The sequence below is a fragment of the Pongo abelii genome, chromosome 9 (genome assembly GCF_028885655.2).
Source record: "Pongo abelii isolate AG06213 chromosome 9, NHGRI_mPonAbe1-v2.0_pri, whole genome shotgun sequence".
Classification (NCBI taxonomy): domain Eukaryota; kingdom Metazoa; phylum Chordata; class Mammalia; order Primates; family Hominidae; genus Pongo; species Pongo abelii.
The window spans coordinates 20,382,568-20,397,194 of record NC_071994.2 but is presented as its reverse complement, the minus strand read 5'-3'; the positions used below and the strand labels follow the sequence as shown (position 1 = coordinate 20,397,194).

At 43.7% G+C, this 14,627-nt stretch overlaps 1 protein-coding gene across 10 annotated transcripts in view; it reads right to left on the bottom strand.

The window, feature by feature from the left end:
* Positions 1-3,101: 3,101 nt before the first annotated feature.
* CKAP5 (cytoskeleton associated protein 5) overlaps positions 3,102-14,627 on the bottom strand; it is a 103,233-nt gene continuing 91,707 nt past the window's right edge. For all 10 annotated transcript variants that reach the window (XM_054525804.2, XM_024255070.3, XM_054525807.2 and 7 more), the window contains 9 exons: positions 14,429-14,608; positions 12,862-13,049; positions 12,200-12,275; positions 10,955-11,143; positions 10,727-10,864; positions 10,138-10,221; positions 9,884-10,043; positions 3,987-4,138; positions 3,102-3,822 (listed from right to left, as the gene is read on the bottom strand). In XM_054525804.2, coding sequence (XP_054381779.1) covers positions 3,580-3,822; positions 3,987-4,138; positions 9,884-10,043; positions 10,138-10,221; positions 10,727-10,864; positions 10,955-11,143; positions 12,200-12,275; positions 12,862-13,049; positions 14,429-14,608 — 1,410 coding nt within the window. In that variant the 3' untranslated portion in view covers positions 3,102-3,579. The remainder of the gene's footprint in view (positions 3,823-3,986; positions 4,139-9,883; positions 10,044-10,137; positions 10,222-10,726; positions 10,865-10,954; positions 11,144-12,199; positions 12,276-12,861; positions 13,050-14,428; positions 14,609-14,627) is intronic.

Sequence of the window (14,627 nt, the reverse complement as noted above, 5' to 3'; positions counted from 1 at the left end):
TGGGCTTATATTCTGGTTCCAACATTAAGTGGGAAAATCATGGTCAAGCCACCTGACCTCCCTGACCCTCAGTTTCTTTATGCAGTCATCCTGTGGTATCCATGGGGGATTGACTCCAGAACCCACCATACATACCAAAATCCATAGATGCTCAAATCTCTTATATAAAATGGCACAGTTTACATATAACCTATGCACATCCTCCCATATACTTTATTTTTAAAATTTATTTTTATCTTTTTGAGTTGGAAGTTTGCTCTTGTTGCCCAGGCTGGAGTGCAATGGTGTGATCTCGGCTCACTGCAATCTCCACCTCTTAGGTTCAAGTGATTCTCCTGCCTCAGCCTCCCGAGTAGCTGGGATTACAGGCGCCAGCCACCACGCCCGGCTAATTTTTGTATTTTTAGTAGGGACAGGGTTTCACCATGTTGGTCATGCTGTTCTCAAACTCCTGACCTCAGGTTATCCACCCATCTGAGCCTCCCAAAGTGCTGGGATTACAGGCGTGAGCCACCCTGCCCGGCCTTCCCATATACTTCAAATCATCTCTAGATGACTTATACCCAATAGAACGTAAATACTATGTAAACAGCTGTTATACTGTATTATTTTGAAATTTGTATTATTTTTAATTGTATTATTTTTATTGTTTTCTTTCCCCACAAATATTTTCAATCTGCAGTTGGTTGAATCTGCAGATGCAAAACCCACAGATCTGGAAGACCACCTGTATATTAAAAGGTGTATATAATGACATTACTTAACTCATACGGTTATGAGGATTAAATGAAGGAACTTACATGGTGCCTTAGCACAATGCCTAGTGCCTAGTAAGCTGTGAATCACCACCACTCATATTCTCACTATTGCCTGGGAACTGGACTGGGCATTGGGCCTGTTGAAAGTTCCTCTGCCGCTTACCTTGTCCCTCTCTTGGGCCCTGGAAATAGCCCATCAGTGGGGTAGTTGCCTCCTGGAATGTGTCCTCACACGGTAGTTCCCAGCTGGAGCAATTTATTTTTCCAAGAAATGGGACCTCTAAGTTGTAAGAGTCATGGGCTGGGCGTGGTGGCTAACGCCTGTAATCCCATCACTTTGGGAGGCTGAGGCTGGTGATCACCTGAGGTCAGGAGTTGGAGACCAGCCTGGCCAACATGGTGAAATCACGTCTCTACTAAAAATACAAAAACTAGCCAGGTGTGGTGGTGGGCACCTGTAATCCCGGCTTCTCAGCTTCTTGGGAGGCTGAGGCAGGAGAACTGGTTGAACTCAGGAGGCAGAGGTTGTAGTGAGGAGTGAGGCATGCCATTGCATGCCATCCAGCCTGAGCAACACAGCAAGAATCCCTTGCAAAAAAAAGAATCATAGAACTTCAAAGATACCCTTTCAGAGCACATTCTTCACGGTTACTGTTGGCAGAGGTCACAGGTGTGGGATGGAGCATGGCTCCGTCTTGAGAAGTCTCATCCATGAGCTCAGGGAAAGAAAGAATGAAGATCAACGTCTGCCTCAGGCACAGGATAGTGGAGGGGAGCAGGGAAACCCTGTGGCTATAGTACCTGGCCTAGGATCTTCTAACATGGTTTTCTGCCGGAAGGGACCTGAGATAGGGATCTTTAGCACCCTCCCCTTAACGTTTTTTCTTCTGATTTTTCAACACATCAGAAAACAAACAGGACAGAGTTCCTTGGCCTCATTTTTTGGTTCTGGCTGACTGAAAGGCAGTGAGCTTGCAGGATTTGGCAGCCCAGGGCATCAACTCGATCAAGGGGGAAGGAATTCAGAATTACTTGTAACATGCAGGACCTGCTTTTTAAACAAGAACACACATTCTCGTAAGTCTGTTTTCTTCCAACATAGCGGTCAGTGTTGTAAGCTCTAGGGACTTGGGTTTTTCAAGTCAGCTGTGCTAATTCCAGACAGGAGTACAGCCACTTTTTTTTTTCCTCTTCTTTTTTTTCCCTCCTCTTGAGACAAGGTCTTGCTCTGTTGCCCAGGCTGGAGTTCAGTGGAGTGATCATGGCTCACTGCAGCCTTGACCTCCTGGGCTCAGGTGATCCTCCCACCTCAGCCTCCCAAGTAGCTAGGACTACAGGCTTGAGCCACTATACCCAGCTGATTTTTGTATTTTTTTGGCAGAGCCGTGTTGCCCATGTTGGTCTTGAACTCCTGGGCTCAAGTGATCCACCCACCTTAGCCTCCTAAAATGCTACGGTTGTATGAGTGAGCCACCAGGCCCAGCCTTTGTAGCCATTCTTTCTAAATATGTCTTTCCACTATAGCAGCAAATGCCTCCATCATCCCTTCAGTGAACAAATACCCACTCCCATGTTCCCACTATAAAGGAGAGACAAGTTTAATTTCAGGAGGCTCCGGGGCCACCTGAAAACGATGACTGGAACCTTTACAGGATTAATCTTCCATCAATCTTTCATTTCTTGGACATCAATTGAGTTGAAGGTGGGCTACAACAGAAAAGTTCCTTTGAACTTTATAACTGCCCAAAATCTCCTCCTGAATCCAGAACCTTTTCATCCTGAAGAGTTTTTTTGACTGTGGAGGGAGGTCCTGTGGAATTTATTCCAGAGGTGAATACTCAGCTCACTTTCTCATCCTTACTCTGACTGAATGTGAAGCAACTGTTAGCCTGGACCAAAAGAGACTCATATAACCAAGCAGGAAGCCACTAAGATTTCCCAAACTCCATTAGTCAAATAAACACAAATCTAGTTGTAGTGTGAGAACCACTGAAGTCCAGCCAATCTCTGGACGCAATCTTGTGTGCCTTTGGTCAGCAAAGTGGTAGGATGCCCAAGAGCTTCTTGAAACAACTGGTGATGATCGGAGGGAAATCATGACCAAAACCTCAAAACAAGGAAGGATGAGATTTTTCTGCTCCCTAGGAGCTGCTTGTGGAGAGCAGGAAAGGAGAGTTCCTTCCATTCCAAAGGAATAAAAGCTCTAAGCCTGTGAGCCAAGAAAAAGGGAAGCTTTGTAAGCAGTAATTAACCTTTCTCTAACTGGCTGAATACCCAGCTGGTACCAAAAGTTAAAAAATTGCTGCCCAACACTCCATGATATGGAGCATCTTGGGAGTCAGGTATAGTTAATGCAAACTTTATTTATAAAAGACTCTTAAATTAGTTGTATCATGCCATGCATTCATACAGAATACAGTGACCCTTTAGGGTGACAGAGAAGAGCTGACAAACTGAAAGGAAAACTATTAAAGAGTTTCTAATATTAACTATTAAAAAGCTAGGAAAGATTAAAACAATTTTACAAATGAGCAATTAAAAAGAAAAGGATCTGGGAACTAGACTGAGCAGAGAGGGGGCAGCTGTTTACAAGTCTGTACACTAAACTCATCCACGGACAGTCTTCTAGAGCAGCGGGACGCTGATGGAGAGAAGCAGAGTATGTACAAATACTTGTGCCACAACAACTCCTCCCCCCAGCTCCACGGCATGATACATACAACCAGTTTGTATACACTAGGCCTGCTGAGGCCATTTTAAACTATGAGGACTTCTAGTTTAGTAAACTAAAGCTGCAGGGTGCCAGGGGAGTGGGGCAGCTTCATTTGCGACTGCTCTTTATTCTCTCCAGTCTTTTTTTCAAGTCGTCTATGTTAGCTGTGGAGGAGGAGGAGGTCACAGTTCCTGAAGAGTGAGTCTGGTTAGAATCCAGGTCTGAATGCTGGTGCTGCTCCCGTGACTCCCGGAGCTGAGAGAGTTTGCTGTGGAGCATGTCTGTGGAAGAGGCGACGGTAGGAACTGCTGGTTTGGAGAGCAAAGAGGTCAAAGGAGGTCGGTCATCTTGCTATTGAGAGAAGGAGAGAGATTGTCTAAGGTCAGGTCAAGCAGGTCAAGATGCAGCTCCAGAACAACATACAGCAAGACTAAGCCACTTCTCTGTGGGCCAGCCTGCCTCGGACCTGCTTGTGACTACCCTCCCTGAGCTGCACAGAAGAAAAGGAGCAGTACCTTTGTGTTGTCCAGACCACATCGCTGTCGGAGGATCTTTAGCCTTTCCAAGTAGACAGACGGCCCCACTTCTTCCCCATTTGTGTTACCTATGGAGGACACTGTGCTTGTGGGCGTGGGTACACACGTGACCTCCATCTGAGGGGAGATACCTAGAGAGGAAAAAGTAGAAAGAATATTCAGATATCCACATATTCCCCTTCTAAAGTGCCTTGGTTAATCTCCCACCAAAAAGAACAATTAAGAATTTCCTATACTTGAAAACTAAAAATTCCACAAGAATCTACCTGAAGTTGGTGATAAGGGTGCTCTGAAATATACAATATAAGCTTCTTGAGAACGCAAAAAATTGATACAGAAAGGCAGAATGTAAATTGGGTCATCCATCTGCATCCTGGGTTATGCAGGGGATTGTACTCCAGTAATCCCAGGGCTGACTTGGGCAATCCAAAAAGCTGAAGCTACTCCTAAGCATACTGTAATTGCCCAACTGAAAAATCTGAGGACCTTAAATGTTTGGAAGAATTAGATTAAGTTTGGACCAATGTCACACAGGAGAAACTCATTTGAACCTGTGAAGGAAGCAAGGTGTCCAAGGCTATGGTGTATTCATAGGGAAGAGAAGGAGATGTCCAACAATTATCTAAAGAGGGCATAGAACTGGAGTGTCTGTAACCCTACCACTAAGATCAATATTCTGGCAGGAGAGAGGAAAACCAAAACAACAAAAAATCCATCACACTTCCTAAATTTCTGAGAATGAACAACGATACAATGCGGGTCTTTAAAATATTTCACTTGGTATCAATGCAAATGCATTCCACAGGCCCCAAAGGTAAGGTACTGGGAGGAAACACTGCCTTATGGTAAATAGAAAAGTAGAACAGGTTACTCCAGGGAAAAAGGACTCCTTTAATATAAAGATGAGGAGAATCCTCTGAGGGGGTGAAAAATGAATGAAGAATTATGTAAAAGCCAGCAATAAGAGATGTCTGAATACTCTAAGGCACAAAATCAATTTAATAATCAGTGGGAATACATGCTTGGGTTGCAAATGTGCTGTTTAGGCCAAAATTATCACACGTTAAACATCCCCAAAAAGGGCTTTGGAAACGAGGATAGGATGCCTGCCCTGATCAAACTATGGTATGTTTACATGTGGCATACTGTTGGACATTTTGCGCACCACACTTTAACTCCTAAGAGGTCTTTTTCATTAAAGACCAGCCTGGGCAACAAAACAAGACCCTGGCCAGCGCAGTGGCTCACGCCTGTAATCCCAGCACTTTGGGAGACCAAGGCAGGTGGATCACTTAGAGGTCAGGGGTTCAACACCAGCCTGGCCAACATGGTGAAACCCTGTCTCTTAAAAAAAATTCAAAAATTAGCTGGGGGTGGTGGCACACACCTGTAATCCCAGTTACTCGGGAGGCCAAGGCATGAGACTCACTTGAACCCAGGAGGCAGAAGCTGCAGTGAGCCAAGATCGCACCATGCACTCCAGCCTGGGTGACAGAGTGAGACCCTATCTCAAAAAAACCCCACCTCTAAAAAGACTTATAAAGTCTTGGAAAGGCGTAATTTACGGTGTCAAAAACAAAAAAGAACTTCTAACTATTTAAGAGAACAAAATTTAACTGAAGCTTCAGCCCAGCAAGATACAGGCTGAGAGTGGATATGATCAGGGTCTGAAAACCACAAAGGGACATGCTTTGACAGGCAAACACATTCTCAAATGTAAGAGTAGGTGAATGTCACTAAACTCGGAAAGAACTAAGCATAGGACTGATGAGAGGGCACTTTTGCAGTTGGGTCTGTCTTGTCTTGGTTTAAGGCTCATGATAGTTATTTTCTATAACTGAAACCTCCTAAGTCTTCCGTTTGTCTCTAGATCCTGTGAGCAGTAATTCTCGAATAGGGGCTTTTTCACTGTGGGGGCAGTAACAGTTCAGCTTAAACTTAGTTACTGCATTCATTCATATCATTTAACAAATATCATCATGTGTGGCATAAGGGCAGGGATACGTTCTGAGAAACGCATTTGTTAGGTAATTTCATTGTTATGTGAACACCCAGTTGGTATAACCTGCCACACACCTAGGCTACAAGCCTGTACAGCATGTTACTGTACTGAATACTGTAGGCAATTTTAACACAATGTTAAGTATTTATGTATCTAAACATAGAGAAGGTACAGTAAGAATGCCGTATAAAAGATAAATGGTACACCTGTATAGGACATTTACCAGGAATGGAGCTTGCAGGACTGGAAGTTGCTCTGGGTGAGTGGTGTGTGAAGGTGAAAACCTAGGACACTATTGTCAACTTTATAAACACTGTACACTTAGGCTACACTAAACTTACACAAAAATAATTGTGCTATGACATTATGACAGCTATGGTATCATCAGGTGATAGGAATTTTTCAGCTCCATTATCATCTTATGGGACTGGCTGGGCATGGTGGCTCACACCTGTAATCCTAGGACTTTGGGAGGCTGAGGTGGGGGGATCACTTGAGACCAGGAAGACCAGGAGTTCAAGACCAGCTGGGGCAACATGGTGAAACCCTGTCTCTACTAAAAATACACACAAAAAATTAGCTGGGTGTGGTGGCACGCAACTGTCCAGCTACTCAGGAGGCCAAGGCAAAAGAATTACTTGAACCTAGGAGGTGGAGGTTGCAGTGAGCCGAGATCGTCACTGCATTCCAGCCTGGATGACAGAGTGAGACCCTGTCTCAAAATAAATAATCTTATGGGACCACCATCATATATGCAGTCTGTCATTGCGCAAAATGTTGATATGCATGACTAGACACAGATGCTGAACAATTAACCTAATAAATACTACATTATATAGTATGTTAGAGGTGTAAGTGCTATGGTGGGGTGAGGGATAGGTTGCAAGTTTTAAACAATAAGGTTTTACTGGCCAGGCACAGTGGATCATGCCTGGGAGTACTTTGGGAGGCCAAGGTAGGCAGATCAACTGAGGTCAGGAGTTGGAGACCAGCCTGGCCAATATGGTGAAACTCCACCTCTACTAAAACTACAAAACTTAGCTGGGCGTGGAGGCGCACATCTATAATCCCAGCTACTCCGGAGGCTGAGGCAAGAGAATCTCTTAAACCTGGGAGGCGGAGGCTGCAGTGAGCCAAGATCATGCCACAGCACTCCACCCTGGGTGAGAGGGCAAGACTTCATCTCAAAAAAAAAAAAAAAAAAAAAAAAAAGGTTTCACTAAGATGGTGGTATTTGAACAAAGATGTGAAAGAGGAAAGTGAGCTAGGCAACAAAGCCATCTATGGAAGAGCATTTATGTGTAAGTAATAGCCAGTGCAAAGGCCCTAAGAAGACATATGCCTGGTGTGTTCCAGAAACAACCAGGGGGAGGCCAGGCGTGGTGGCTCACACCTGAAATCCCAGAACTTTGGGAGGCCGATGTGGGTGGATCACTTAAGCCCAGGAGTTAGAGACCAGCCTGGGCAACAAGGAGAAACCCTGTCTCTACAAAAAATACAAAAATTAGCTAGGCATGGTGGCATGCACCTGTAGTCCCAGCTACTCGGGAGGCTGAGGCAGGAGGACTGCTTGAACCCAGTGAGCCTTGATCGCGCCACTGCACTCCAGCCTGAGTGAGAGAGCGAGACCCTGACTCAAAAAGAAACAAGGGGCTGGTGGGGCTGGAGTGAAACAACAGGAAGAGGACTAAGTGATGAGGTACTAGAGGCATTGGCAGGTCCTATAAACACAGGACCTCAGAGACCTTTAAAGGGCCTTTCGCTTTTGCTGAGTGAAAGGGAGAGCCTCTGGAAAATGTTTCATTAGAGTCATTCTGATGCTATGTGTAGAAAAGAATAGAGGAAGGCAGGGTGGAAGCAGGGAGATCAAGTAGGAAGATAGTACAATAATACAGATGAGAGAGAACACACACACCAAGGTGGTAGCAGTGAAGATGAGAAGTGTGGATGAATTCTGCATATGGTTTGCAGGTATGTCCAAAATAATTTTCTGATGGAAAGGAAGAGAAGACTCAAAAGCTTTGGATCTGAACAAACTCGAAGGATAAAGCTGCCATCAACCAAGATGGAGAAGAATGTAAATGGATCGGCTGGGCATGGTGGCTCATGCCTGTAATCCTAGCACTTTGGGAGGTCGAGGTGGGCGGATCACGAGGTCAGGAGATCGAGACCAGCCTGGCCAACATGGTGAAATCCCGTCTCTACTAAAAACACAAAAAATTAGCTGGGCGTGGTGGCACGCGCCTGTAGTCCCAGCTACTCGGTAGGCTGAGGCAGAAGAATTGCTTAAACCCGGGAGGCAGAGGTTGCAGTGAGCCAAGATTGCACCACTGCACTCCAGCCCGGGCAACAGAGCGAGACTGTCTCAAAACAAAACAAAACAAAAGTAAATGGATCAGGCTTACGGGATGATCAGGACTTTAGTTTTTGTTTGTTTGTTTTTGAGACGGAGTCTCGCTCTGTCACCCAGGCTGGAGTGCAGTGATGTGATCTTGGCTCACTGCAACCTCTGCCTCCTGGGTTCAAGTGATTCTTCTATCTCAGCCTCCTGAGTAGCTGGGACTACAGGCGCACACCACCACACCCAGCTAATTTTTGTATTTTTAGTAGAGAAGGGTTTCACCATATTGGCCAGGCTAGTCTTGAACTCCTGACCTCGTGATCCGCCCGCCTCAGCCTCCCAAAGTCTTGGATTACAGGCGTGAGCCACTGTGCCCAGCCAGGACTTTAGTTTTTGATATGTAGAGTTTACAATGTCTATGTGAGGCTGGGCACGGTGGCTCACACCTGTAATCCCAGCACTTTGGGAGGCCAAGGTGAGTGGATCACCTGAGGTCAGGAGTTCAAGACCAGCCTGGCCAACATGGCGAAACCCCATCTCCATTAAAAATACAAACATTAGCTGGGTGTGGTGGCACCTGCCTGTGGTTCCAGCTACTCAAGAGGCTGAGGCAGGAGAATCACTTGAACCTGGGAGGCGGAGGTTGCAGTGAGCCGAGATTACACCACTGCACCCCAGCCTGGGCGACAGAGTGAGACTCCATCTCAAGAAAAAAAAAAAAAAAAAAAGAAACAATGTCTATTTGAAACCCAGGTGGAGATATCATGTAGGATATAGCAGTTTGGAAATCAGGAAGGAGGTCTAAGCTGGAGATTTAAATGTTATTTAAAGTGGTGAAAGTAGACGAATTCATTAAGGAAATAAGAGAAAGAGAGAAGACAACCATAGACTGAACCCTGAGGGATGTCCACATTAAAAGGTCAGAGTGAGGCCGGACGCAGTGGCTCACGCGTATCATCTCAGCACTCTGGGAGGCTGAGGTGGGCAGATCACCTGAGGTTGGGAGTTCCAGACCAGCCTAACATGGAGAAACCCTGTCTTTACTAAAAATACAAAAAATTAGCCGGGCATGGTGGCGCCATGCCGGTAATCCCAGCTACTCAGGAGGCTGAGGCAGGAGAATAGCTTGAATCCGAGATTGCGCCATTGCACTCCAGCCCGAGCAACAAGAGCGAAACTCTGTTTCAAAAAAAAAAAAAAAAAAAAAAGAGGTCAGAGCTAGTGAGCAATAATCAGCCAAAGGCCAAGAAGGAATAGCCAGTGAGACTGGAGGAAAACAAGACAGTGTGGAGAACTGGAAGCAAAGTGAAGAAGCTGTCTCAAGGGCAGGGAACAATTTACCATTGTCAAATACTGATGATGGGTCAATTCAGGTGGCTAAGAATTGACCACTGGATATGGCAATGGAAAGACCATTTGGTGACAATTAAGTATTGAGGTTCATGGATATGAATTTAAACCAACCAAAACTTCAGGTTCCTGAGCTAGGAGCTATTTTGAGCTTATTCCTGGAGCTATAAAAGGAAACCATACCTGTTGAAGTGGAAATACGACCTTTGCCCTCCCTCTCCATCTCAATCACCCGAAGGCCTCTTTCGACATAGCTCTGGAAGAACTGTGAGGAATTTTTCAGAAATGGTTCAATGTCAGCATCTGAGTATTTCTTCTTATATTCGTATAACTCTGCTAGTCCCTGGTGAACAGGAAAAGGGAAGAGGTGGGGATGAATGTTAGTGTCCCTTTACCATAAAGCAGACCCCTATTCTGCTTAACCCTTTCATTCTCACCTCTTTAGTGTTTTCTTTAGAGCCAATCTTCTTAAAAATCTCAGCTAAGAAATCATTCACTTTGGCCTTTGATGATTTTTCATCCTGAAAAGTTGAAAGATATAGGAAGAATTGGTTAGACTTGAGTTATTAATTAGGAACTGATGGTTGGATATGAACAGAAAATATCTCAAAATCTGGGCCTTACTGGTATGTTCCTACAGATAACAGATGCACCAATGATGCAGGTCTTGCAGCAGAAGCACTAACATTCTGGGTTACTTAATGCCTCCAGTCTCAGATTTCCACCTCAACTTGATGGAGAAGGAACTGACATGTTCTTTCCATGTTAAGCAGAGCTAGCTATTTATCTGGTGACCAATGCCTTAGGCATCTTTCTTGGGGCCAAAAAACACATGGTTATACTTAGTTTAGATTTTAAAATTTCAAGGTGGAAATGGTTACTGCACCACAGCAGGAGACTGATTCGACCAGTCCATGAGCCTTCACCTTGGACCTTCAGAAAGCATATTCTGCTGACCTACACCTTAGATAAGATCACTTCCGGTGTAGCCTCATTACCCTCAATCTTTCAAGTCAGGCCACTCACTATTCGAGACGCTCCCTTTTCTGTTTCCTTATCAGACTTGCTCCCAGTCTGGTCCATACTGTGCTTCATCATCCGGCAGAGATGGGCCTCCAGCTCAGACTCGTTTTTGTTGTCGATCATCGTTAGGTGGTCCAGGATCTGAGGGAGACACATGCATGACTGATAGCACTGCCATTTCCATGATTTTCTCTCAAGCTCCCTCAGAGACCAGTTGCTATTCTTACTCACCTTGGGCCCTTTTAATTTGCATAAGGTGTGTAGCAGGGTCTTTAGGGTCCTTATGGGAAATTCACTTTTGCATTGCTTCAGTTTCTCTTTGGGGAAGACCTTCATGAAAATGTGGATATCCAGAAGAATTCTGTCTAGGTTAATGCTATTGATGGTATCAGGCAACAGTCGAACCATTCTCCAGAGACACTATTGAAAAAAGAATAAAAGAGTTAGAAGGAGTGACTGAAGAATGAGGATAATTTGTCACCATATTCCCTAAGCTTTGAGCTCACTTCTAAAAGATGGCCAGGGCTATAAATGTGGCACATCATATCTTTCAAGTTCAGCTGCTAAAACATGAAAATTTTTAATCACTTCTACCATAACACCAGCTGAAGTGTGTCCAGTCATTCATCTAATCATCCATCTCTACTCCTTCCCACTCCCCAGAGCTAGGGGCCATCATTTAACCTGGTAGAAATTCTCTCTTGGGTTTCCTTCGTTCCTGAGAGTAAAGTAGTTCATGTTGCTTAACCAAATCTAATGCAAGGGGATAAAATATCTGATACTAATTCAGTGTAATAACAGTATTACAATGTTATAAATATGTCCATTTGGTCTCTTTCACAAAAGAGACCAAATATCATAGGGCTGTAGATATCTTTTTCCCCAAAATAAATGAAATCAGTTTCAAACTTCTTTCCTTTTGATCCTTGGAGAATTAGTAAAATATTTACAAAATATTTCCTCTCTTTCACTGTTTGAGGCCACGAACTGTTTAGGCCTGAACTTAGAATATAAATTGTAGGAAGGGAAAAACTGAAGACCAATTCGTGTGTGTGTGTGTGTGTGTGTATTATATACATATATATAATATACATATATATAACATATTAAGATATACACATATAATACATATATACATATAAATACACATATGTATAAAAAACCATACATATATTTTTTTAGAGATGGGGTCTCACTGTTGCCAAGGCTGGAGTGTAGTGGTATGATCAAGCTCACTTCTGGGTTCAAGTAATCTCACCTCAGCCTCCTGAGTAGCTGTTACTATAGGTGCATGCCACTGCACCTAGCTAAATTTTTAAAAATTTATTAATATTTTTATTATGAAAAATATATTTTCAGGTGTGACTTGGTTGATTTGAGCCTATGTCTTCCTTAGCTCCAATTCCTCTTTCCCCATACTTTTAACAAAGGGATTGCATCTTTGAAAGAAAAGAGATCAAATCATTTCAACTTCACCTTCATAACAAGCTCTGAGAATTTGGGAGAACTGGCTGTTGCTAGCAGGCTGTCTTGGAGCAAAACAAGTAGGGCACTGGAAGAAAAACCCAACACAACAGCATTAAGTTTCAAACCTGCATTCCAATTAGAATCAGCAGTTGAAAGGGCAAGTGAGATTACTCTATTCATCTAATAAATTGAGAGGTCATGGATCAGGAATTGTCCTGGACTACCTGACATTCAGTTAAGAAAATAAACATTGTTTAAACCTTTTAAGTCACCACTTGGTAAGTGTAAGGTTTGTGACTCTATTTTTCATTGTCATTGGTAGCTGAGAAAGAATAAAATGTACCTGAAATGTACAAGAAAAATGTAACTGACAAACTTTACAGTCCTATTCTAGAAAATGCATGATATTGGCTGGCTAACTAAGTATTTACTAAGTTTTAGCTATGGTCTCAGGCTAAAATACCTTTGGTCCATGATGAAGAAGAGTAATAAATCAACTTCCTAGGCGCACTTAAAGTTATAACTGATGTAGCTATAACTTTAAGTGCGCCTAGGAAGTTGATTTATGATTATTAGGTTGCCTAGGAAGTTGACTTACGGACGTTATGGTTTCTAAGTGTAGACAAAAGAGAGGATGCCCCAGGCTCTACTGGCTGAGAGTACAGATATACCTCAGGATGTTGGTCTGGTCTGACTTCTCCAGAACCTTCACCACCAAGAGGTTCACAGAGCGGATGACCTGTTGTCCTTCCTCAAGATCTTCAATCCGAGAATCCAGCATTAATGTGATGAGGCCATGCATTAGGTCTTTTAGTACTCCAGTGGAGGCCTCCCGGGCAAGGCTCTCTATCTGAAACAGCTATCCAGACATACGTGTGTCAGGGAGGTGTAAAACTCAATATAGAGAGTAAAGAAATGCGGATGGCATATTCTGATAAATATTCAATTATGTTGTATTTTTTTTTTTTGAGACGTAGTCTCCTCTGTCACCCAGGCTGGAGTGCCAGTGGCGTGCTCTCGGCTCACTGCAAGCTCTGCCTCCCTGGTTCACGCCATTCTCCTGCCTCAGTCTCCCAAGTAGCTGGGACTACAGGCACCCACACCACGCCGGGCTAATTTTTGTATTTTTTTTTTTTAGTAGAGATGGGGTTTCACCGTGTTAGCCAGGATGGTCTTGATCTCCTGACCTCGTGATCCACCTGCCTTGGCCTCCTGAAATGCTGGGATTACAGGCATCAGCCACCGCGCCCGGCTATGTTGTATTTTTAAAAATTCAGAGTATTAACGAAAAAACAAAATCACCACACTCCCCCAAGCCTCTAGTAATAGGCAAAATTAATCGGTGTGCTTCTTTCTAATTGTAAAAAAATTTTTTTTTTTTTTTTTGAGACAGAGTCTCGCTCAGTTGCCCAGACTGGAGTGCAGTGGCACAATCTTGGCTCACTGTAAGCTCCGCCTCCTGGGTTCAAGTAATTCTCTGCCTCAGCCTCCTGAGTAGCTGGGATTACAGGCACCCGCCACCAGGCCTGGCTAATTTTTCGTATTTTTAGTAGAGATGGGGTTTCACCATCCTGGCCAGGCTGGTCTGCAACTCCTGACATCGTGATCCGCCTGCCTCGGCCTCCCAACATGCTGAGATTATAGGCATGAGCCACCATGCCCGGCCAAAGTATTTGTTTTTACATGTGACATTATTTATTGTTATGCCACATTTGTAATTCTGGCTAGTTGATGTCATTAAGTCCACCCTTTTAGCCCCAATTTAAGAAAGAATATTGAAATCTGAGTGAGAATGTCTTTATTATCCTTATAATCTGCTCTAAAGGTAAAACATTGACAAATTTTTTCCTTTTTATTTTTAGTTGACATGTAATAATTGTACAAATTTATGGAATACACATGTATACAATGTATATTGATCAAACCAGGCTAATTAGCAGTTTTAATGTAACCATACTTATCTGTGGAAAGGCAGCTATGGCCTACCATGCCTGATGAAGAAACTGGCCGGAAGAAGCTAGGTAGTCTGTAAGCATTTTACTTTATATCCTAACAGTAAGGTGGGATGGAGTGTAGCCAAACATCCAATGGAAGCCAAAAGTAGCTTGCTATACAATGCATGTAAAATTCTACCAAGTGACACAGGACTCACTGCAACATCTGCATGGACTCTGGCTTTTGAACCTATGTAGGCTGAGAGATTGATGGGAAGCTGAAATTCTGCACAGGTGCCCTTACCGAAATCATGTTGCCAATGATACAGCTATACAACTTGATGATCTCATCCTTCTCCAATTTCTCATCTGCCATGTGTGTGTTGTAGATGAGTCTTAGCTGCATAAACGTGGCTATCAGAAACTGATCAATATGGCCGGACATGGCTTCAGCTTTGTCTTCCTGTCTCAGGACTTCATCGATCTGATAACAAAAATTTCAA